We start from the raw sequence: 25781 nt of genomic DNA on the forward strand, positions 1-25781 counted from the left end.
AGATTCCACAAAATTATCCATTCGAATCTGTGTACTTTGACTCTCTTCATTTTCCATTTCAATTATATCATCTGTTCCTATCACATTATTCATTATTTCACGAACTCCACTTTGCACTGTTGAGACGTGAGACGTTTCTGATCTCATTCTCTCTTCATGGGCTACTAGACCATAAGCTGGTGGTACAAACAACCTCACCATCTGTTAAAGTGTGCATATTTCTTAATCTCAATAGCGCACACACTAATCTGGAAATATATCGTGTCTCCTTGGCGAGGATTAGAGATTTGTCCAAACTTATTGAGTGATGTCACGCTTCCAGACTGCCGATATCTTGGTCTATGTTGTTTAACATTAGCTATGTGTTCCTTCACCGGACTAGAAATACTTATGTTCCATTTCACCTTCTTATAATGTGTCTAAAATGTTTTCAATGTGTGGCAGCGGAAAATGGTCGACTTCTAAATGAGGGTTCAATGTGACATTCTAATCACCACAGAGTCGTACTGATCCATCAGGTTAGATGGCTGGAACTACAGGTGCTACCTACTCGCTATGTTCCACTACACGAATACTATACGATTATTTTAAAGCAATCTTTCTTTTTCTAATTTTACCTTTTCCTTGAGAGCGGACGGGTGCCTAACGGCACAGGTTGAGCCCCTTGATAATCCGGCTTGATTTAATTTTAATGTAATTGAGTCACCCTTGCTATTATCCCAATCTGCTGCGAATACTTCTGCGTACTTCTTTTTTAAAAAACATTCTGCGTTTGAAACAGTAGTAGGGGAGCGGGCCCCATTATGGGATAGTTTTGTATAAACTTTTATAACAGTATACTGATCAAACTAAAAATAATTCATTCGAAATGTTATATTTTACATTGCTATGAAGTTGTATTCTTCTACCATTCATACTTTTGTAACTACCGACAAAAATGCTGGTAATTTGAAATTTTGCCAAAAAATTAAGTGTATCCCAATATGGAATACCGTACACCCCCATCATGGGATATCCCATATTATGAACCTAATGGATATCCCATATTGGGATACACTTAATTTTTTGGCAAAATTTCAAATTTTCAGCATTTTTGTCGGTGTATGGTATCCCATATTAAGATACTTAATTTTTTGGCAATGCTTATGGGATATCCTATACAGGGTGGGAAGGAGTATACCGACAGATTTTTAACTATGGATTCCTAGTGCTAATACGAGTAAACAATGTTATAACATGGGTCCAAAACTGCCTCATTAACTTAATTAATTTCTGGAAAAAAAAATTAACGATAGTACTTCCTTGTGAACGAAACCGTATGATGTCAGTTGATTATTAAGAGCTCAAGACAACAAACATCAGATAAACATCTGATATTATTATTAAAGCGTGTAACCCTTGAGATTTTTCAACTCGTGAATTACTGATTTAAATGAATATCTAAAAAATTAGGCTTTATCCAGCAATGTATATATTACTTTTTTTGTCCAAATAGTCACTAGAATCGTTGGTTAAAATCTGTAGGGATACTCTTTCCCACCGTGTATTGGGTATGTACGCGCAAGTATGGGAATTCATCCCTAATAGTGAAATGAAATAAATCCTTCTTATTTAAATTATTTATTAAGATAATACTATTACTCTTACAACTTATCCATAATCCTTGCAAAGATCACAAAAAAATGTTTTGGTGTGCGGCTCTACACCAGCACACAACTCATGACACCACCGAAAACATTTAGTACAATGTATCCACTTTTCTCCAGCAATGTCATTTGAATATTGACTAAGGCAATAAATGCACTCTTCATCTTCAGCAGTGTCGCTTTCGTCGGAGCTCATTAATGGTGGCTCGTCCTCGTTACTCTCACTAGATGAACTTTGTAAAATCTTCTTCCTTACAGCTATCTTCTTTTTTTCATTTTCTTTAACAGGTATGTTCTTTTTTACAGGCTCATCCTCATCACTCTCACTAGATGAACTTTCAATCTTTTTCTTTACAGCTATCTTCTTTTTTTCATTTTCTTTTACAGCTATTTTCTTTTTTACACGTAACGTCTTTTCTTCTTTTACTTTAGCAGTTATCTTCTTTTTTACAGGTATCTTCTTTTCTTCTTTTACTTTAGCAGTTATTTTCTTTTTTACAGGTATCTTCTTTTCTTCATTTTCTTTAGCAGGTGTCTTCTTTTTTACAGGAATCTTCTTTTCTTCATTTTCTTTAGCAGGTATCTTCTTTTTTACAGGTGTCTTCTTTTCTTTATTTTCTTTACCAGACTTTTTCTTTGTAGTTTTCTTTTTATCAGGCATAATTTTTTTCGTCTTACTTTTTGAGGTCCCTGGTATTGCTTGTTTTTTGGTCAGTTGTTCCTGTAACTCAGTTTTGTACGGTGAACTGGTCACCAATATTCCACCTAGGAGCTGTGTTACTTGATCTGTTTTTTTGCCTTTTGACTGAATCTTGGGTAAGGGATTGATTTCAGCCGGTTTCACGGAAAACTTTGAAATCGACAAGCGTGTAATATGTGCCCCTGTTAAAGTGGATTAGGCTGCAGAATGAACTAATTTATTATTTGAAGTCGACGGTGGCGTTGCTGATTCAGTATGGGGTAGGACTGGAAGTGGAGTTGATTCAGCACCTGAATCCCATGAGAGAACAGATTGGAAAGCAGTCAAGGCAAGTGATCCCGATGGAGCCGAACCTGAAGGGGATGGGACTAGCAGTGAAGATATTTCAGCACTAGAATTTGACGGTGGTGTGGTTTGTGTGCCAATTAAAACAGGTGGTAGTGGGAGGTCTGCCGGTTCAGCACTTGTTGTCGCCAGGTGCATAACTGATTTAGTAGCTGAAACAATCGGGGATATCACTGGAGCTGGAGCTGATTCCTCATCCACACTCAGGTCATCATCTTCGTCGTTCTGTACAGCACTAGAATTTTTTGGTGGTGTGGTTTGTGTGACAGTTAAAACAGGTGGTAATGAGAGGTGCGTCGTTTCAGCACTTGTTGTCGCCAGGAGCATAGCTAATTCAGTAGCTGAAACGATCGGGGATATCACTGGAGCTGGAGATGATTCCTCATCCACACTCAGGTCATTATCTTCTTCGTTCTGTACATCGGAAGGACATGGTAATGGAAGATGCGCTGGTTCAATATGATCCCTATCGACAACATCGTCATCGTCTTGCACAGCGAAGTCGTGGTCTCTGAATTGATTGCGGTTGAATGGGAATATTCCGCTTTTACGGAATCCATTAACGGCAACCTCTAATGTAGCAGCCCTCATGTACGCCTTCCCCACTAATTCTGCTACTTGAAATGCAGTCACCACGCGGCCGGGATGATTTTTTAGCCATGTATCAATTTCCTTGGCATAATAAGTTTTGAATGGATTCATGAATGATACATCCAAAGGCTGCATTCGGTGAGACGAATGTGGTGGGAGGCATATCAGAATTACACCATTATCCCGGCATTTGTCAATAACATCAATATTTCGCGTATGGGTGAAGTGGCCATCTAAGATCAATATGACTGGACTCTCTTTAGATGGATGGACAGTGTTGATGAAATGAACAATCCATTGCGTAAATATGTGGGTTTGTATCCAGCCCGATTTGTGACACGCAAACTGAGATCCAGGTGGAGCACCATTTTTTAACTATTCTTTCATGTTGACTCTGGGAAAAATGAATAAGGGTGGAACAAAGAAACCGGATGCACTCATGCACGTGACCAGAGTTATTAGGGCTCCCCGCTCCGCCGACGAAATTCCGCCAACTTGCTTCTGTCCTTTTAGAGATAGAACTTTTTCCATTTTATGTAGAACAACAGTCACAGCTGTCTCGTCAACGTTGTAGATTTTTGTTGGATCGAAATTAATTTGGGCAATTCAGCCTCCAAGATATCATTAAACTGGTCCACTTTCTCCTTTGAAAACCCTTTGGCTCGATTAGCAGATGTAGCTTGAGGTGTCCTAAAAGACAACTGGGGATTCCTTTTTAGAAATTTCCTCATCCACTTCCGGCCTGCAATCTTCCTCTCCGCATTAAACTGATGCGGCAGTCCATTCTTTATTGCCAATTGGAACGCCAAAGCACGAATGTCAGAAGCTCGTAATCCATAAAATCTTGAAACCATTGTTAAGCAGTAATCGACAAGCTCTTGTTCCATTTCAGGTGAAAAAGTAGGCTTTCGGCCCATTTTCATGGAATTTAGCTGTGCTACTGTATGGGTTTCATTTTTGCAATACCGCTCCAACGTTGACTTAGGTACATTAAAAACTTGGGATGCCTTGAGGTAACCCATTTCTTTATTCTTTACAGCGTTGTACGCACGCACCATCTGATCAGCGTCCCATAGCTTACGTTTTTTTTTTCTTTAGTGCTCATCTAAAATGAAAAGAAATTGGGAAATTAAAAATAATGATACTGCAAAAATATATATATATATATATTATTGAGTAAAACAAAAGTTCTAATAATACATATTTTTAAAAGTTTGAACTTGACTGAGTGGACTGGTAGTAGTTATACACGGCGGGAAGGAGTATCCTGACAGATTTTAACCAACGATTCTAGTGACTATTTGGGCAAAAAAAAGTAATTGAAACATTGCTGGATAAAGCCTAATTTTCGAGATATTCATTTATATCAGTAATTCACGAGTTGAAAAATCACAAGGGTAACACGCTTTAATAATATTATCAGGTGTTTATTTTGATGTTTTGTCTTGAGCTCTTAACCTTTGGTATGCCGAGGCTGCTCCAGATGCGATATCGCTGTGTGCCGGCGCGGATCCGCGTTCCGGCATAGACCAATTTTTTTTTATGTACCGGATGTTTTTATTTCTTTGAATTTATGAAAAAATTACAAAATTAATAAAGGTTCAATTATTGTTTGTTTTGGTTTTATTACGGCTATTGCACAAAGACATTCAACTTTGAACTATAGATAGGATATCGCGAATCAAACCGTAATCCATGACTTGTTACCTCGAGGTAACAAGTGTATGATACGTCACACACTGATATAACGCAGTCCTATTGAAAACCTGTCCAATGTCCTTTCTATAAGTATTATGTTAAATTTCTTTGCATTTACATAATTTCATATCATGTGCTACGCATATTATGTGCTACTAGGGAATATTGTTACCACCGTGTTTTTTTTTTATTTTTTTAAATATTTTTTTTTATTTTGTGAAAAAGAATAAAAAAACTAGTCTAGAAACATAAATAGTTTTATTGTATCACCCCTAGATGCTTATGCCTTATAAAGGGTTAAAGACGTGGAGTGTGGTATTGACGCCAGCACTGCCCGACGCATAGGAAAACATTGCACCCAGTGCAAACAATGTTTACCTCAGTGCGTTTGTTATTTGCTCTACATTGGACGCACGCTCGTCTCAAGTGTCGGTTCGAGCGTTTGTTTGGCCTGACATTATCTTCCATTTCTAAATGAGCAGGAAAATGCTCACCGTTGTATCGGTCATGGTGTAAAATAGCAGCGGGTCGAACTCTTTGTGGATGTGCTCTTTCCAAAGATAGGGCTTCTGCTAAAGCATAGCGGAACTGCCTATGGTTCATTTTTCGTCCTCTCTCATTGCTCTTATATATAAGGTAGCTGTTAAGGATGCTGCAGTTGAGCAGACGTCTAAAAACTTTTACGTACCACTTGAGCCCTCTTTTTCGCTCCAATAAATACATGGAAATCTTTTGATCTTTTAGATCAACCCCTCCCATGTATTTATTGTAGTTGTGGACAACAAGTGGTTTGTCGTATTCCAGGTTTGCTCTGCGGCCTGGGGTCATATCGTTTTTGTGAAAGGTTGATATCATGGACACCAACTTTACATCCTTCCAGGCCAATACTGTCACGTCCCCACAGTGAGCAGCAGCCATTTCTCCACGTTGTAGACGACGGTCGTTTAAGTTCTTTATCTGTGGAGGTGTTTCTATTCTGCGTCGGTTAAGGGTTCCTACAACGTCGGTGCGTCTTTGCTTTAAAAACCTTGCTAGACCGACAGAATTATAATAGTTGTCCATATAAAGGCAATGACACTAATAATGAACTAGAAAGCAAAGGGCATGAGATAATCATTGGACGGGGCGTCAGACAAGGTGATCCTCTGTCTCCAAAACTGTTCATAGCTGTACTGCAAGGAGTATTTGAGAAAATCAACTGGACTAACAGGGGAATCAGAATTAAAAACTGTCACCTAAGTCACCTCAGATTTGCAGATGATATTGCTATCTTCGCCGAATCAGCTACTGAGCTAGAACAAATGCTACAGACCTTGGATACTCAAAGCAAATTAGTAGGACTACAAATGAACGCCAAAAAAACCAAAGTAATGACAAATTATAGTAAAAGAAAGCAGATACACGTATCAGGTAACCCCATAGAATATGTTAATGAGTATATATATCTGGGAAAACGAGTATCCTTTAACGCAGACAGCAACGAGGAGGAAATAGACAGAAGGGTCAACTGCAGTTGGAAAAAATTCTGGGCACTAAAAGAAATTTTGAAAGGGGATTACCACTTAAAACTAAAGAAAACTGTAATGGATATATGCATTTTGCCCAGCCTAACTTATGGAAGCCAAACATGGACTTTCACCAACAAAATAAAACATATAATTGCAGTTTGTCAGCGCTCGATGGAAAGAAGTCTATTACATTTAAGAAAAATACACAAAGTAAGAAACGAAGATATAAGAAAGAGAACCAAACTCACAGATTCCCTTCAGCATGCACTGAGACTCAAATGGAAATGGGCAGGTCATATTGCTAGACTTAACGATAAAAGATGGACACTTAAAACAACAACATGGTCAGGGCCTATAGCACAAGGAAAAAGAAAATCAGGCAAGCCACGAAGGCGTTGGGCAGAAGACATTTATAAGGTCGCAGGTGCAAGATGGATGGAGTCAGCCAAAGACCGTGAATAATGGCATAAGTTGGAGGAGGCTTTTACCCAAACGGGGTCCATATAAATCTATCATTCATGTTTTTAAAATATAATATATATAACTGTTCAAAATATGGAATAAATAAAGCTTTAATAAATAATAATAATAATAAAGGCAATGACCTTTGTCAAGGTAACCATCCGATAATCTAAGTACAACTTTGGCTGTGGCATTAGTAAAACCGTGTAAGTCTTGCTCTGCATCTTGTCTTTTTCCTGTATATATAATCATTTTCAGCAAGTATCCTGTTTCGGATTCTGTTACTGAATATGTGTCATTTAAAGATTTAATAGGAAGAAGACACATTTCTCCTATTTTAGTAGTCTGTTTATTTATACCAAGAACAGATGTGTTAATTTGATTTGTTGGTAAATTTAATTTGTCACAGAAACTCTGAGATATTAGGCATGCAAAACTACCATTGTCTAACATGGCGCGAGCGACATGCTCTTTGTTGTTGCTATCGTAAACCTTTACTAATGCAGTCGCAAGCATACCATGTTTACTTTGTCGCGAATTTGAAACCATTTGAGCCGATAATGTCTGTACAGAGGCGGGCGAGGAATCATATGAAACATTACCTAAACCAGAATGAGATGCGACGGGCGCGGCAGGTGATAATTGATTACCAGGAAAAATCGATTTATTATTTTTAGTTGCATTATCCTCCTCGCCGCGGCCGGACGCGCAGTCACCGCTCGATCTAGATTTGCAATCGGTAACATGAACTAACGTGTTATGTTTTCGCTTACATAACTTGCATCCCGGCTTTTTGCAATGATTAGCATAATGTCCACCGCGTAAACAGTTATAGCAAACCTTTAAACTAGGTAACAATTCCAATCGCGCAGCATTACTAAGGGCGAGAAACTGTAAACAACTAGGTAAATAATGATCACCGCTGCATTTAGGGCACTTAGCGACAGTATTCTGTTTCGAATCTTGTACGGACATGGTTTTCAGGTTTGGAGTGTTTTTGTGCAAAGTGTTAATTCGACCGGCAGTGTTATTTGCAGACAGTTCCAACGTTTCTAATAAATCAGAACGATTTCTCATGAATGTTAAAAACGCTTCTAGAGTAATTGGCTTATCTTTATCTAAGCGGCCTTTGTATTCTTCCCATTCCCGATACGACTTAGTGTCTAACTTATGTGACACAATGTAAATAAGTAATGTGTCCCATTGTTTTACGGGTTCGCCGAGTGATTCTAAGGCAAGCAAGTTTTTGTTTAATTGGTCGATCATACGTTTTAATGCAAATGAAGACTCCTTGGTAATTGTTTCGATGTTAAAGATTGCTGAAACATGATTTTGTAGCAATAAACGCTTGTTATCGAAACGATCACACAGAAGTTTCCATGCAGTTTGGTAATTTTTAGAACAAAATTCGACCGATTTAACAACCACTGTTGCGGAACCCTCCAATGACGATCTCAAATAGTGAAACTTATTTATCTCGTCAATTTCATCATTGGAATGAATTAAGCTTAGGAATGTATCGTGAAACTCGAGCCAGTTTTCATAAGAACCTGAAAATTTTGGCAATTGTATGACGGGAAGTTTAACTAGCTTATGATTGCTAGCACTGGAAATACTTGCACGTTCGTTACCCAGGTCTTCTTGCTTTTTGTGCACTTACAACACTGTAACTTTAACTGCACTTCATCGTACTCACTAAATAACGTTTCCATTCTATTGACTCTTAACTGCAACTCATTGGCGGCAACAGAGGTAAGTGATGTACTTTCCAAAGAATTCATGTAGTTTGAAAAGTTAGTTAGGCGGCCCTTGTAGCTGCCACGTTTTTTGATTAAATCCTTTTCTTCGGTCATTTTGAGAGGCGTGTGTTGTCAACTGGAATGTTATACAATGCAAGATTTACTTAAATGTATACGCAATATATGAATGTACAGTTGTTGCCTAAGGTTTTTTAAAGTTAACAGTTATTTTATTTTATTTGTATATAAATTGAATGATTCGTAACAATTATTTTATAACATTCGTGATGAAAGCTAACTTATTGTTTTATTTAACACCTACCTATGTCTAATCGTCGAGTTAAATAATGATTTACTAGCTTCACAGTTCGTAGATTTATTAGTTAATTAAAAGCCTAAGCAAATATCAGTGAATAACTAATACAGATTAACTAATTACGAAATAAAATTAAAGTGAAGTAGCAATCTGACGTGACAAAAGTTAACCTCTCGGTTAGGTACGTGGTTAAGTTAAACAATTAAAATTTAAATCGTATCCTTATACTTAATTACTACCTGTATAACGAGTGATGGGTGAAAATTAAGAACACTGAAGGCTTAACTCTGTCTTCAAGTCCAGCAATCCCACATGAACACGATCTCAGAAACCTCCTTTCCAAAGTCAGCTTGATCTCTTGTTCTTGTCGGACGAATTTCTTAATTTTTTCACTCGTCAGCTCCGTTTAATATACATATAATCTGGATAATTGACTGTAAATCTTCAATCCGGTTCGATCCAGGACCATGTTGTGGAGTATTACAGGAGTAAAAATTAAAAACGGCTTTCTATCTTAGCACACACGTGTAATGTCGAATGTGACACATACAGAGAGAGGAATAAATTATAAACGCCTGACAGTTTGTCAGAGCAATTGCCATTAGGATGGGAGTTAATATAATTTTAACAATATTTATTAAATTAGTATTGACAACTTATGTTAGAAGAAAACGGTTACACAGCACAAAATTGGCATTCATCACCCGGGTAATGTTCATAAATAGCGAACATACAATACCCACCAAAAATTTTTTGCATCACATATTATAACATACGAAAAGTAATTTTAGTGTCCGTTCGGCAAAAAAAATTACGAGGCAGAGATGGGTCGGCTGGCAAGTGACACATCACACAGACATTCAGTTTTATAAAATGGGTTTCCTCCCATGGCCACTTGAGTTGGTGAATACACAAGCGGTAATCGCTTATGTTCAGATAGTTATCCACATCCAGATAACAAGGCATTGTTTTATAACCTATAACAAATATTTACTTGTAACATAATATAATTAGAAAATAAAATGTATAGAATTAGACACTAATCCTAAACACTTGATCTCTGAAAAGCAATAACAATAAGAAGATTATTTCCAACTATTCGCGGATCCACGTTCCGGCACAAAAGTTACACGACAATTTATAAACATCATGTATATAAATACTTTAAAAGCCGCAACGTGGATCCGCGTTCAAATTAGTTCTGACAAACTTTCGACCAGCATTTTAGGCTAAAACTAAAGCTATTTCCTGGCAGTGTAATATTTCATTGAAACCTTCATAAAATTACCTTCAAACATGTGTAAACTACTTATTTATAGCCGAACAATAACTGTAAAATATAGAATGTGCAAAATTACACTTGTTGAGAATGACCGTTACTAGCAAAGTTTACGTTCGTTTTTTTAGATAATTTTCAATATGTTTTTGTAAAATTGTATTATATAATTATAAAACATGAATCTAAGACAACAAAAACAAAGTATTACTTACTTTTATTCCAATTGAACCCCTGGAAAACAATCACAACACGTACGCCAGCGACCACACCAAAGCACTGTATGTTTTGAACTCGTACCGACAAGTTTGAACGAAATTGAATGGTTTTGGATCGCTCCGAAGTTAGCTTCATTCAATAAGAATTATATAACACTATTCTCGACCCTATTAACCTTAACAAGTTATTAAAAAACGAAAAAAATCGCGTGCAGTCGTTTGTACGCGGATCCGCGTTCCGGCAGTATAACGGGATTCCGTGGATCCACGTTCCGGCATACCAAAGGTTAATAATCAAGTGTCATACTGACATCATAAGGTTTCGTTCATAAGGAAGTAGGTACTATCGTTAATTGATTTTTTTGTTTCAGAAATTAAGAAAGTTAATGAGGCAGTTTTGGTCCCATGTTGATTTAACATTATTTACTCGTAATAGGTACCACCAGGAATCCATGGTTAAAATCTGTCGGTATACTCCTTCCCACCCTGTATAGGTAGATAATATGTAGAACATATTAAGAAAAATAAATATATAATAATAACTACCATTTCTGAGACTTGACTCTAGCTTACAAGTTTCGTACAAATTTCATTTTTTTTAAGAACGTGATTTGCTTGAACCTACCAAGTAAGGTAATGCATTGAATATTTATTAAGTAAATGAACTTAGGTTTACACATGCCATAATAGTATACATGTACCTCAATATTAGATATCCCGTATTAGGCACACCCTCGTATCCCATATTAGGACGATTACGTATTTTGCGAACACATGGTCGTAAACCAAAAACTAATTGAAATGCAGCAAGAAACAACACATGCACCTCAACACAAACGTTATTAGATGATGCAGAACCACAAACAAAAACATAAAATCAAACTTACCTTAAGAAAAGTAAACTTCTAACTGGCATATTACAAAAACTCTTTTACAAAATATTGATATAAACATACCTCCCGTCTAGCCGAGTGGCGACTGACGCGTGAGCGTTCCAAAATGGCGTCCTCACTACAAGGGGCAGTATTTCACAGCGTTTTCGTGAGATGGCGCTGCTTGTAGGCAGCTATCGTTCGCTATCCCAAATTGGGAAACCATCCCATATTGGGGCCCGCTCCCCTACAGTTATAAGTAGTTAATGTTTTTAATATTGATATATCCTCCCGAGTCCTGGATATAAAATGAGTACGCTCGCATAAAAGCCGAGAGTCCTTTTTAACACCATCAGCGTCAAGTCCTGGATAAAAAACGAGTCCGCTCGCATAAAAGCCGGGAGTCCTTTATAACACTATCAGTGTTGAGTCCTGAACCTTCTGTTGCTTATTTTGAGGTTTAAAATGAGTTTGTCAGATTTTCGTTGGAACAAAGTTGATTATAGACTGTAAGAGGAATACTTTAAGCATATTTTTTTTTACAAATTATTTGGGCATTATAAAGGCCCCTCGCCTTTTATGCCACTAAGATTATATGATAAATGTAGCGAATATGTGTCATTTTGTATGAAATCAGGTGTATCTTTGAAAAATAAAATAAAATATTAGGAATTGTCAAAATGCTATAATTATGAAAAATAACAAAAAACACAGAACCAATCTGTTAAAAAAAAATATATAAACCTTTCTTTTAAAATCCAATTCAATACAAAACTGTTGTAGTTAAATCAGTCTACTTCTCACATCACAATAGTTTCCTTATAAAGTAACTTACGTATTTTAACAACAATTGTAATAAACCTTTTGTAACATTAATAACATTATATAACTTATTAATTTCTCAATACAAAATAATGTCTTTGTGCGCGTAACTATATAATTAAAAAATATTCATCTATGTGTTTCAAGGAAATAGTACGGAAATAGTAGTAAGGAAATAGTAGTAGTAGTGTTATCTAACTAGGGTGGTAAAAAAACCAAAGGCTGAGATCACGGAAGATTGCTACCCGAGCTGCAAGCGAGGGACGTAAATATGCGTTTAAGGGCTATCTTTATTACCTCTCGTGTTAAGTACATAATTTTATGTCTACACTTGGCCAGAAAGTGGCTTTATCCGTACGCGCAGCACGTACACCTCCTCTAGTGCGAGCTCTGCGAGTGCTAGGACCTCCTCTTACCCGCGGGCGACTTCGATCCGGCTGCACCTGATCTTCATGTGCCTCACCATCATCTTCTTCCTCTGATGAACTTGAAGACTCGCCCTCCGATAAGAATATATTGGGCTCCATGTAGTCGGGATCTTCATCTGCCGATTCGTCTTCAAAGTCAGAGTTGTTGAGGATCAGACTTATGTCTTCTTGCCGTAGAGCTAAAATACACAATATTTTTTAAGGAAAAAGAACCAACTTCAAGTAGCCACTTTGATACACACGGATCAAACAGAAGAACCTCCTCCTTTTTAGAAGTCGGTTTAAGTACTAAAACCTTCTTCTAAGTGTATCAAATACGTCTTTGAAAATCGATTCAGCCAAACGCAAGAAAATCAGGAACAAACATACATAAAAACATAGGGGTCAAACTGAGAGCCCCTTTTTTTAGTCGGGTCTAGTACTGAATCCTTCTCCTAAATGTAACGCATACCTCTCTGAAAACCGCTTTAAAATCGATTTAGCCAAACGCGAGCCAAAAGCCAAACAAAAGTAACAAACAAACATACATACATAAAAACATACGGGTCAAACAATTTCTTGTATGCTTAAAATCACTACTCAACAATAATGTAAGTATAGCATATTGACCGAGAGTCCGTTAAGACGCCAGGAACATGGCGACCTATACTATAAACTAAGTCCGAGAGGGCGTTACAAATGTCAAATTAATTTAACACGTAATTGTACTTCAAACATCATATTTATAATAAAACTAGTAATTAAATTATAATAAATATATAAAATACTCATTAAATACATAAAAAGGCAAACAAAAATAAAAAGAATTAAGCGAAAAAAATTGGATTGGACTCACCTCCACCTGCGCGACATGACAGTTTCCTGGACTTGTGACGTCGTACTGAAGGGAATATTCTTGATTACTAGGCAATAATCTTTGCTAAAGAGAGATAGGTACATTTCGGATTGGACGACGGCCATTGGTTCTCAATCACCTGATTTTAAGCGCGAAACATTTAGACCTTTATAACGGACACTCGGCGTTTATGGATAACTTTATTTTTTAGCGCTCGGTCTTTACAAATGTCATGATTTTGGCCGTTATAGCGGACTCTGGGACTTTATGGATAACTTTATTTTTTAGCGCCCGGTCTTTACACGTGTCATGATTTTGGCCGTTATAACGGACGCGGGGACTCGGGAGGATATAGCTGCCATTATGGCCTCTCCCCAAAAATGTGTTTCAAGGCCGAATGCCGTTATATGCATGGCGCTTTTTCAAATAAAGTACTATTTTTTGTCTGCCGTACCATTCTGAGAAGACGAATGAAACTGTGATTTGGTGAATTATACCAAGTTTTTGAAAATACTCAGTAAAATTTAAATTACAATATTCTTTACCATTGTCTGAACTTACGTTCACGTTACGTTACGCTTACGCATTTATTAGACAAATTTTGTTGCTTTTCTACTAAGACTTTAAATAGGATAACATTCATATGTTATCGGATACCTTATGAAGAACAAATCACAGGTAATGTCATCATTACCTGTGATTTGTTCTTCATAAGGTATCCGAAAGTCTTCCTTGTGAAGTTATCGTTGAAGGTGACCAGGTAACGCGCCCCACCTCAGCTTGCCTCTGGTAGTTGTCCACAAACATCACTGAGTATGAGCTGCAGCGGTTGGGTAGTACTGCCTGGCCTGGCTTTGGGGAAAGACTTGGTAGCCATCTTCCCCTTAAGGCAAGCTTTACACTCGTCGTAAGCTTCACCAGCTTCAATTTTCAAGTGGCCAAGACGGCAATGAAACAAATTTGCCGTCGCAAAAGTAGCGACTGGTGCACTTAAAAAATTGCTAGAAATATTACTATCTCTATCATATTTGAAATAACCATATATGAACATTATATTCAATAACGAAACCAACATTTTGACATAATTTAGAGACACTCAAGAGATTCACAGACAGGGGACAAACATAACATTTTTAATGTTTCAAAACTTGATTGTTCATCATGAGGTGCAGCTCGCCTGCACTCGTATTAGTCAGCTGTTGTTTGTTTGCAGTTGATATAGTTAGCGCACTACTGTCCTGAATATTGCACAGTAAGTCCTTGTCTGTCACTAAATGATTCAGCAGCAGCAGCATAAGCTAGGTAGGCAAAGGTATGTTTGATCTCTGTTTTTCTTCACCACCTTCTCACGTCATAGCTTTATATAATTTCACTGGGCTTCACATGTTCTGGCTTTCCGCAATATTTGTTTGTGATCTGCCTCTTGCTTACAAACGCTGAAGTAGTAGAAGTTGATGAATTGCAGTAGCAATGCTTGTTTTTTCGAAAATCTCTCTGTGCCTAACTTAAATTCCAGTAAGCATTGTTAATTGTGTCCCGGTCTTCTTTTGCGAAGTTTATCAAACATTTTTTATAACAAAATCTCCGCAACCTTGTTTTACATAATAATTCCCTTTTTTCTGCTTGTCTTTCTAGTTTGCGTTCTTCTAAAGGTTGTATACAGAATCTCATTTGTATTCTGTATCATTTTTTCGCACTTTGTTTATCGACAGAGCTATGCGAAAAAGATGGACGACAACAGAGTATGCAAGTCTTTACAAAAATTGTGTACAATTATCCAGTTAATGTCCTGGTGCGGAATATATAGCATAGTTGCAGTTGCACATTGCTCACAGGCAGCATGAGAAGAGCCTTTATAGACACTGGCTTACTATACTGTTGAAAACATGCCAAGGTTGTTTACCAATGCTTGACTCCGCTTTTCGATGAAAGACATTAAATCTTCATAGGATTTCTGTGTTACACTCAAGCTGTAACTCTAAAGGCTTCTTTTGTAGCGACATCTAACTTTAACTACAATGAATGGAATAACATGAAGTTCTTATCAGGTAATTGATAATTCCCTCAATTGGTTTTGAATGTTCTCTATTACTAATATTGTCAGTATCGGGGTCAGATTGGAGCGTATACTGTATTTTCCGGAAATCGTTTTTCGGCAAAATTATCTACCGGTGGTAAATATTGTTCTGGGGATTGATACTCATAGCTATTGTCATAATATTTGGTATAGTCATATTAAGATTGTGATTCGTGTAATGTATGTTCGTCTTGGCCGTTTTATTACTTGAGTGTTGATTCCAGTTGTTGGTTCATTCTAGTTGGGGCTAGAGTACGAGCAACTGGGTGGTTTTGAAATGGCCTTAAAATAATATCATATTCAGTATTTTGTGAAGTAATGTCCACCTTAGCCACGTCAGGGACGTTTAAAATGAGTAGAAAGATACAGTATACATATACATAGGTTTTAGTCAACAAACAACCACATGTGGCCAAAATTGTTTTACAAGAGAAGTATTTAATGTAGAAACTTTAAAAATAGTGACCTTTTTTTAAATAAATAATTTGCATTCAAAATAGATGATCCCTGACCTCGTATGCTAATCTTATGTCTATCAAACACCCACTAGCTTCTTAAATTAGATACACGACGATATAGTCGGGTCGGATTAACTTTGTGGGGTTAAGGTCACAATGATAGGGCGGAAGTCTTAAGACCTCATGGCCATGCTCCCTTAGAATCTCATCTGCTTCATAGATTGGGTCCGGTTTGTGTTTTTGTACCAAGACAAGAAGTTCTTGAATGGTGTAATATTCTTCATAATGAATTTGATTGGAACGAAGCCACTCCTGTATTTCTGATTTGCGGTTGTTTGTATTTGGTGGCTTATTAATTTGAACGGTGTGGCGGCTTGCGTTGTCCGACACTTGGTTCAGTTAGGTTTGGAATAAGTTTTTCACGTAACCACTTATTAAAATTCGTGGCTTTCACGTCGTTAACTTCAACCAGTCCACACAAACAGGCTAACTACAGCAGCAGGCTAAAAAAAAATGCCTAAGGACGAAAAAAAGTTCAATGCATGATTATCTAAACAAGATTATTCAGTATACATACATTCGAGGTAGTCAGTCTGGGATGTTTGTTCTGAAAAAAAAGGGGATAACAATAAACATACTAAGTTAAATAACTTACTAACTTCAGAATAAAACATTTTCAAGTTATCAAACAATCATTTTGAGGATTAACAGGTATAAGTATCTTATGGAAATTGACGTAAAAAGAGATATTTACTACTTTTCGCTTTTCTTTCCGTTGGATGGAGTCTATACAGCGGCAAACATCTTTAAAAGTATAAGCTATACCAAATTCCTCAAAGCATTCCTTTAAAAAAGCCAGCTTGGCCTTATGCTGCAATTCGCGTATGCGGGCCTGGGGATGGTTGGAGTCCCATAAAATGGGAAACCTCTCGAATAACATCTGGCGGGGGGACTCATTATAATAGACCAAAAGAGGAAAATCTGGCACCGGTTACAAACTTTCAAATAATCAGCGGTTATGAAAATTATATTGGGTGGCCAAAAAAAAAGTTAAAGTACACAAATACATGCACCGGATTTTGTCTAGGTCTCATAGGAAGTATAAATTTTGTACATTCTCTACACGTGGAATAGGTGAATAATAATCTTTTTTGAAGCCGGAGTTTTGTAACTGTACTACATCAATGAAAATTGTCTTTACCTTTACGCCTGCTGTTATTGTAACCCCCATTTCAAAGCTACATTTTTCTTTAATAAGTTACACAATGGCTGTATTGTATGTAATTATTGTAGCTAGGGACGAACCTCTTATAAAAGTTACAGAGACCTAGGAATGCTCTTTTTCTTTGGAACTGGAAAATCCTGTATAGATTTATTTTTTTCAGGATCTGTCCTAATTCCTTCAGTGGATATTATGTATTCTAACATATTTACTTCTTTGCACAGAAATTTGCATTTCTCTAGATTGCAGGTGAGCCCTGCCTTCTGTAATTTTTCCCAATACTATGTTTATATGTTCTAGATGTTGTCCCAATGTATCGGTTGTTATTATCGCTAAGTCGTCCAAGTAGTTAACACAGAAGTCGAGGACATTGTCTCCCAAAATATGATCCATAGCTCTACTAAAACTCCCTACTGATGTCTTAAGTCCTTGGGGCAGTACGTAGTAAACATAAGACTTCCCATTAAATGTGAATCCGGTATATTTCTTACTATCTTCCGATATAGGGATCTGGAAGTATGCATTATTTAAATCAATTACGCTGATGTAATTAGCCCCGTGAAATGAATTTAAAACATCTAACTGTAAATATGGTTTCTCTGTTTCTGCAATCATATGTTTATTTATTTCTCCAGCATTCAGTACTCGAATGGCCCTTTTTTAGGGTAAATGATAATGGGCTGCAATATTCTGTCTGCGAGCGACTTATTATTCCCTAGCTTTCTAGTTCCATTAAATTATTTTCGACTTTATCTCTATAGGAATAGGGTACAGGATAAGTTTTCTTTACTATAGGTGTATGTTTTTCCATTTTAATTATATGTTTGTAGCAATTTGCCCTACCTAACCTGTCTTCCAATTTATGGTATCTTTCTCTAAGATCCTGTAAGGCTTTCCGTTCATTATTTTGTAAGGCAGGGGTAGCCTGCTGCTGTTGTATAAGTCCCGTGTGTAAGTTTCTTCTATACATATAAGCTTGATTTTCCCAGACACATTTATCCTCCTGAGTATGAAATCTAACCCATTCGTTTTTGTCATTATGACGAATGTTTACACCGGTATCATCTTTGCGGAGGTGTATCGTTGCTTCCTCTTCTTTTAACCAATCAGAACCGAGTATCAAAGGAAAATTCAAGTCAGGTATTACTACAAAGTTAACGTCCATTTAGCAAACTTCTAACTGTACCGGTAACAAAACCATGTATTTGGTTTTATTTTGTTTCTTTACTTTTATGTCCAGAAGCTGATTTTATGTGACATGATTTGATCGGCATGATTGGAATATCAGGATGTCTATGTCTTATTTCATCCCATAATTCCTGCGTTGCACATGTGACGTCACTACCTGTATCAAGTAAAGCCGCTATGTCACAATCGCTAACATGAATTACTATTTCTGATCTAAAATGTTCACTTTCTTCATTTTCTCATTCCTCAAAACTGACGTTATAACCTTTTCGGTACTTATCAATTCTAGCTGTTCCCCTTTTAATTTTAAGACGTTTACTACACAATCTAGTTCCACAGTTTCCGTTTGATCATTTTCAATGTAACCTAACCCTTTATTTTGTTCCTAGTTGGTATTTTGATTTCTATGGGCGCACGCAATCCACTTTCATTAATGCCTATTAACTGATCGGGTTTCCAGTTCATCTTATTCGTTATCTTTAAAATGGCGACCCTATCTACAGCTGATTCGGAGACTTTTCCATCAGCTTTTCCTAGGTTTCCTATTCAATATCCATGCCCTGCACTACCGCTGCGCTTCTTCTTTCAGAGTTCTCCGGTCGGCGCCAATTCGCATAGTTGTTTTGTGGCTGCGTCTAATTTTTGTCGGTAGCTTTTGTATTAGTAGTGCTACTATTGTTAACGTCGTCCATCGATCGTAAGAACTCGGCCGCCTCCAGGATGTTAGTAGCCTTCGACGTGACGAACGCTTGCTGTATATATATCGTCGGAAATACCGCATGATGTCTGTTACTAGTTGTTCTTCTGGTACTACATAATTGAGTGTTTTGGTTTGACCTACAATTTTAATGAAGTAGTTATGCATCGATGGCTCTTCCGTCTTGTCCCAAAGTCCGTGTACAAGTTTCCTCCGTAGTTCGTTTTGTTCGTACTCCCCCCAATATGATTTGAGGAAGTCCATTTGGAAGTCTTCTACAGTCGTCCACGGGTCTTTGTAGACTCAAGCCCAGTCTCGTGCTGGTCCTTCCAGGCATTTCAGTATGGTTTCTAATTCGTGGCCTTCTACTGAAATTTTACGTAAATAGGCTTCTAAATCTACTAAGAAGGTAACAGGATGTGACGAGGATTTCCCAAACTTGGGTCGTTCAACATTGATATTTTTGATATTGTGAGTAATATTTTTTATTTTCTTCATGGGTTAGTTCTGGTCCCTGTTCTTGGTAAATTTGCGAGGTAAACAGGGGTTCTCCGTTAACTTATTGGCAGCATCTGTTGATTTACATTCGACCGCAACGCGGTTACGGCAAAGTATGCCGTTTTTTTAATGTCTGGAACATTGTATTTTGAGAAAATTTTACCTACTCTGATGGGCTCGAGAGAGGCTCGCATTTGGGGATTCGGTTTCTCGCGAAATGTGAACTATAAATGGGCCACAAACTCTAGTATCGTATTTATGTGACTCTTTTTCGAGGTCGCGGTGTGTATAAAAAGTGGAAGTAGATGCATTACTGATGTCACCATGCGTTGGTCTCTTCGTGTGGTTCTCAGAATAAGTCGGTTTGTGTCAATTCCAGGGCGTTATTTAGCGTGAATTAGCGTTTCTTTTCCTTGTTTGAATGTCAACATCCATTGCATCAAAATTGTCCGTCAAATCCATGTAATTGCCATCACCGGGGTCCGGCGGCTCCTCCCGTGGTTCGGATCCTTCTTGTAGCTGATGAATTTCAGGCATAAGTCGAATGTTTTGTCTACGCATGTACCTCCATAGATGCACTCTAGTTCGTCTTACTTAGCGGATTCGAATCGCACAAATCTTTGCAGAGTGCTTTTAATTTTAATTTGCAGAGAGCTTTTAATTTTCAGAATTACAAAGATCTTTATCATAGCCTTTTGATTGCTAGTTGCAATGAGCGCCAAAGATGGTATTTATTCTTACCTTCGAGAATATCTAAACCTCCGGCATTGCCTTGAGCACTATGAAAAAACCTCCAGGTTTTGTAACATTGGGACTATTGGAATTCTTTCCCTATTTGAATTTTACTGCTTAATGTGTTTAATGCTTCCTCCAATTTTACTCTGCTCTGCTCTGTACTTTGAAATTAGTAAAGAAATAATAAGTTAATATCAATCATATCTCTGTTTTTTTTTTTGACAGTTAACATCAGTTTCTAGGTAAAAGCATTATGAATAAAAATAGGTCTTGACATACGAGGTATATGCAACCTTAATATGGAAGGTGGAGGCAAGAAATGAAATCTCCATGTACCAAAAAGTGTCCGTCAAAAAACCTTAAATAGGTGGCGCTACAATACCTAGAATATTTGAAAAAAAGAAACAAATCATAGACAGCGCACTTCACTCGGTCAATAACGCCTAGGTCCTTAGCTACTCTAGCGCTACTCTGGAGAGTTTTGGAACTAATATTTATAACTGACAGCTGGACACTTTTGCAACAGTTCTGCCTATGGATTGCATTCCTTACCTCTACCTTCCATACTTCTTAATGTTGTATTCATGTCTTTAAATTGTACTATATTTATAGTGACATCTGGTGATACAATACAATACAATACAAATATACTTTATTGCACACCTCAATACAGAAACAGTACAAATAATACAACACATAAAGAAGAGGTAAACAACAGGCGGTCTTATCGCTAAAAAGCGATCTCTTCCAGACAACGTTTAGGTAGCGGAATTTAAAAAAAAAAAGTTATGTCAGTAGGTGTTCCAGATGCAATAAAAGAAGTCTAGCACAGAATAAACACAAAACTAACCAATATAATTATCATATACAAATATAAATAAAAAAGATATATAAATACATATACATACATATAATATATTAAAATACATATTATATATATATAATAAATACCAGCCATAAGTATGGAAAAGGAAGCAGATAAAAGTATTACGGAGCAGGTAAAAAGTGAAGTTTAATGAGTCTCTTGAAAGAATGATGATGTAGTTTATATAATCGGAAGTCAACTTTACGCAAAAGTATGTAGGTGTCTCGATGCAATTAATAGAAATCGCCTCAATCTTTACTTACTGTCTTTACTTATTGTAGCGCCACCTATTTATGGTTTTTTGTCGGACACTTTGGTATATGGAGATTTTGTTCCTGGGCTCTACCTTCCTTCCTACAACCGATTCAAAACATCAAAGACAGCATCTGTCAAAATCATATGACCTACAGAAGTTTTTGCATAATATATAATTTTATATGTTACTTTACATTTATTTAGTTGCTTCATATTTATTTATAATAGTTATTTAATATCAAACAATGGAAGTATGATCTACATTTTTAAGTGATATTTCCCTGTAGAAAAAGTTTATTTCCTATTGAAACGCTTTTTATTCTTCCAGTAGAAATGAATCAAATCCTATTGGAAAAGACTTTGGTGAAATTATAATTTTTAAGTAGTATTTCCTTGTAGAAAAAGTATATTTCCTATTGAAACTCTTTTAATGTCTCCCTATAGAAATGAGTTGAATCCTATTGGAAAATACTTTAGTGAAATTATAATTTTTAAGTAGTATTTCCTTGTAGAAAATAGTACATTTTACAACTAGTGTGAAAAGACATTCTATTTCACACTAGTTGTAAACGACGTTTTTTAATATAGTTGCGAAAAAATAATAAATTAATATATCATTGCGATAAAATATGCTTGCTTCGAAGTTATTTTTGAACGAACCCATACTTTACAAATGACACTGACAGTGACAACATACTATTGGAATCAGCGCCATCGGCCTCGAGTTGAGAAACTAAATTGAATGCAGATAATTAATTATAATACTGAAACGACATTAATTAGAACCTTTAACATTATCAAAACAGAAGTACAAGACATTACAGTATCAACAAACAGAAACAGATCATGCAACAAGAGTTTTAGTGCCAAATTTGTGATCTGCGACATGTGACCAAGGACACGTTTACAACTAAAATATCATGAATTGTTTGAATATTTGAAGACTTTCAAGGATAATTAGAGGTAAAAGAAACATTAAATCACATTATTAGTTATGTTTAAGGTTATTTTTTGAACAAGAAGCTGGTGAAATCTATAAATGTTACTAAATTATTAACATTTTGGCGGAAGGATAATATTCACTCAATGCGGCTCCTAGGAAGTCAACCAGTCAATTACTATGTACATACAACTGCTGCTCAAGTGCCACGTTGATGACCATGTTTAGAAGAAATGATGATTATGTTTAACATTATGAAAAGAGAACTATATCAAATGAGGTCTAAGAAGAATTACTTGCTTTTGTGATTAAATGAGAATTAAAAAAATATATATTTGTATTAAAACAAGGTTGATATCAGAAATATTTTATTTTCAGTAATAATTATAGTTAATGGTACAATTAGTGCAGTTCATAGTTATGTTGTGAGTTCTTCCATGTAAATTAAGTGTCTGACTAGTCAGGCATGGTGTATTTTCAGGTTCCTGCTGTTGTGATAATTCCTGTGGGTCAAAGTTAGAGGGGCTATGTGTAATCCAAGTGTTGTTGGCACGTGACGGTCCTGGTTGGTTAACAGGGCTGGGTGTAACCAAAGTGTTGTTAGCATGTGACGGTCCTGGTTGAGGTTCAGTATTAACAGGTACATTAAGACCAGATTGGAATGTGGATGAAGAAAATTCTGTGGGCTCTTGCGGCTTTACATTAATTGATTTTGCAATTTGTTTTCCAATTTTTAATTTGTTATCAATGGAGTTTTCTATGTATCCTTCTGCTACATTACTTGACCGCCAACCTCCTTCTTCTTCCTCGCGTTGTCCCGGCATTTTGCCACGGCTCATGGGAGCCTGGGGTCCGCTTGACAACTAATCCCAAGATTTGGCGTAGGCACTAATTTTTACGAAAGCGACTGCCATCTGCCCTTCCAACCCAGAGGGTAAACTAGGCCTTGTTGGGATTAGTCCGGTTTCCTCACGATGTTTCCTTCACCGAAAAGCGGCTGGTAAATATCAAATGATATTTCGTACATAAGTTCCGAAAAACTCATTGGTACGAGCCGGGGTTTGAACCCGCGACCTCCGGATTGCAAGTCGCACGCTCTTACCGCTAGGCCACCAGCGCTCCCATCGCCAACCTCCATGCCTCTTCAAAGTTGTTATGGCAGCTCCTGAGTCGGCAAGTAATGTAGCAGAGGTTCTCCTAAATGCATGTCCAGTGTAAAGATTTGCATCAGGCAAATTTAAGTACTGAGCGATATCTCGGCATATTCCCAAACTTGTTTAAGCCTATTACCTGGGCAGTGCACCTTCCTCTTTGAAAATTCTGAAAGAAACGGTCACTTTTGCCCTTAGAAGACCGCAGACTCTGATATTTCTTGACTATTTCTGCAAATGGGCCGTCAATAGTGAAGGACCTGGGAATTTTATTTTTTGTATTTGGTATTTTGATAAGAAGTATGTCCCCATGTGTTTCTATATCTTTTACTGATACATTTGTGAGCTCTTCGCGTCTGCATGCGCCACAGACTCCAAATATAAGAGCAACCTATGAACAAAGTTACATATTTATTATATATTGTAAGACAATTGTTTATTTCATTCTATTTTTTTTAACTTCCTACTTTATTTTTAGAGTTAATTTACTTAAATTGTGTACATATTTTATTAAATTTATATTTAAGTTTATACCTTTGTAGCTAGATGTAGCTGATCTGGAGCTTCATTAATAAACGTCTCAATTTGTTCAGCTGTTAGTACCTTCGATTTTTTACTCTGAAATCCTGCACTTTGCCTTTTTAAGAAAGCAGTCAATCTGATGTAAGTTTTTATATCTATGTCATGTTTTAACTTTATAACAGCTTTCAACATAGAATATTTTGACCATAATGTTGATGGCCGATAGGTTTCAGACAGCTCTTGAAAATAGACCATCAAAACAGTCTCTGATAAAGACTTTGCGTTATGTAAGGTTTTCCACTCGATAAATTTTACATAGACGGCATTATATTGGATTTTTCTGGAATAACACAGTCATTGGCAATTGCTGCTCTAGCACGAATGTCTGGTGGTGTCATATCAATGTCTGAATCACTCATTTTCAATATTTTTTTATAACTTCTCGTGTTTGAATAAAATGTGTTTAAATAATGTTAGAAGTTATTTCAAAAGGGCGGGCTGATTTGCTTTTAAACTTTTTTTTCTAGGCATACCTATGCTTGTATCATTCAGCCAAATCAAAGAACGATTTTTAGGAAAGTAAATATTTCATACATAGATACCTAAGACAGAGTAGGCTATAAAATGCAAATTCTTAATATTTTTTCGTCATTTATATATTAATGAATACTTTAAATAAATACTCCTAGTATTCGTAAGCGTTTTTAATTTCATAATTTCCAAGTAAAAAATCTAATATAAAATTACTGCGTTTCGAAAGTATAGTTTGGAACTAAAAAGTAAAAAGCACTAGTTCGAGAAATTGAACTTCTCGCACGCTACGCAGCCACAAAAAGTACCACTTTTTGAGCAACTGTATTAAAAAGTATATTTCCTATTGAAACTCTTTTAATGTCTCCCTGTAGAAATGAATTAAATCCTATTGGAAAATATTTTTGTGAAATTATAATTTTAAAGTAGCATTTCCCTGTAGAAACAGTCTATTTCCTATTGAAATTCTTTGAATGTCTTCCTATAGAAATGGATGGAATCCCATTGAAGAATACTTTGACTGAAGAAAGAAAACAAATCATCTACACCTACAAAAATAACCAATTTCGTGTTGAAATTTTTGAACTATTTCCCATAGAATACTATAAAATACTATTTAAAAAATCGTGCGATAATGGAAAATTTTATATGTACTTTTTCCTTTTAAATTACTTGTTTCCTATAAACATTTCTCATTCGTTTCCTATAGAATTGAAACAGATCCCATTGGAAAATATTTTCGGACGAAAAAAAATCTAAGTTCTTTTTTCCTGTTAATTTATCTTCATTCGTTTTGGATCTTTTCAACGGGAAAAGCGATTTGGCAATAGGGCAATAATTAATTTCAAATTCCTTTGAAATATGATATTTTCCTATCAATCATTCTTCGAAAGTAAACATTTCCTCGGCTTATCCTGTTAAAATTTCTCTTTTCCCATTCAGATTTGATGAATATTCAATAGGATTTTAACTTTTTTCACAGGTCTTTGGTATCTATATCAGGTACAGTAGTATTGAAATAAAAGGCTAGGCAGTTTTCACTTGGTCGGGGTGTTCTTGCGAGCCAGGTTGTCGGTGGAATTACACCTGGGCGGCGCGCGGGAAGCAGCGGGGCCATCGCTGTTCAATTCTAAAGCTGCATGATCTCGTAAGTCTGGTGGGAGTGCATACGAGATTACTTTTAGGT

At 36.5% G+C, this 25781-nt stretch overlaps 1 protein-coding gene and 1 long non-coding RNA gene across 2 annotated transcripts; both read right to left on the bottom strand.

Moving 5' to 3' along the window:
* Positions 1 to 1173: 1173 nt before the first annotated feature.
* LOC133524904 (neurofilament heavy polypeptide-like) lies at positions 1174 to 2531 on the bottom strand. Its single transcript, XM_061861066.1, has one exon. It carries the CDS (start codon positions 2305 to 2307, stop codon positions 1651 to 1653), a length of 657 nt encoding a protein of 218 aa, XP_061717050.1. The 5' UTR covers positions 2308 to 2531; the 3' UTR covers positions 1174 to 1650.
* A 20215-nt stretch (positions 2532 to 22746) lies between these two features.
* Positions 22747 to 23602, bottom strand: LOC133524911 (uncharacterized). Its single transcript, XR_009800484.1, has 2 exons — positions 23524 to 23602; positions 22747 to 23184 (listed from the first exon to the last, which is right to left on the bottom strand). It is a non-coding gene; the product is annotated as an uncharacterized LOC133524911 (long non-coding RNA).
* Positions 23603 to 25781: the final 2179 nt, after the last annotated feature.

This window comes from Cydia pomonella, chromosome 14 (assembly GCF_033807575.1).
Source record: "Cydia pomonella isolate Wapato2018A chromosome 14, ilCydPomo1, whole genome shotgun sequence".
Taxonomy (NCBI): domain Eukaryota; kingdom Metazoa; phylum Arthropoda; class Insecta; order Lepidoptera; family Tortricidae; genus Cydia; species Cydia pomonella.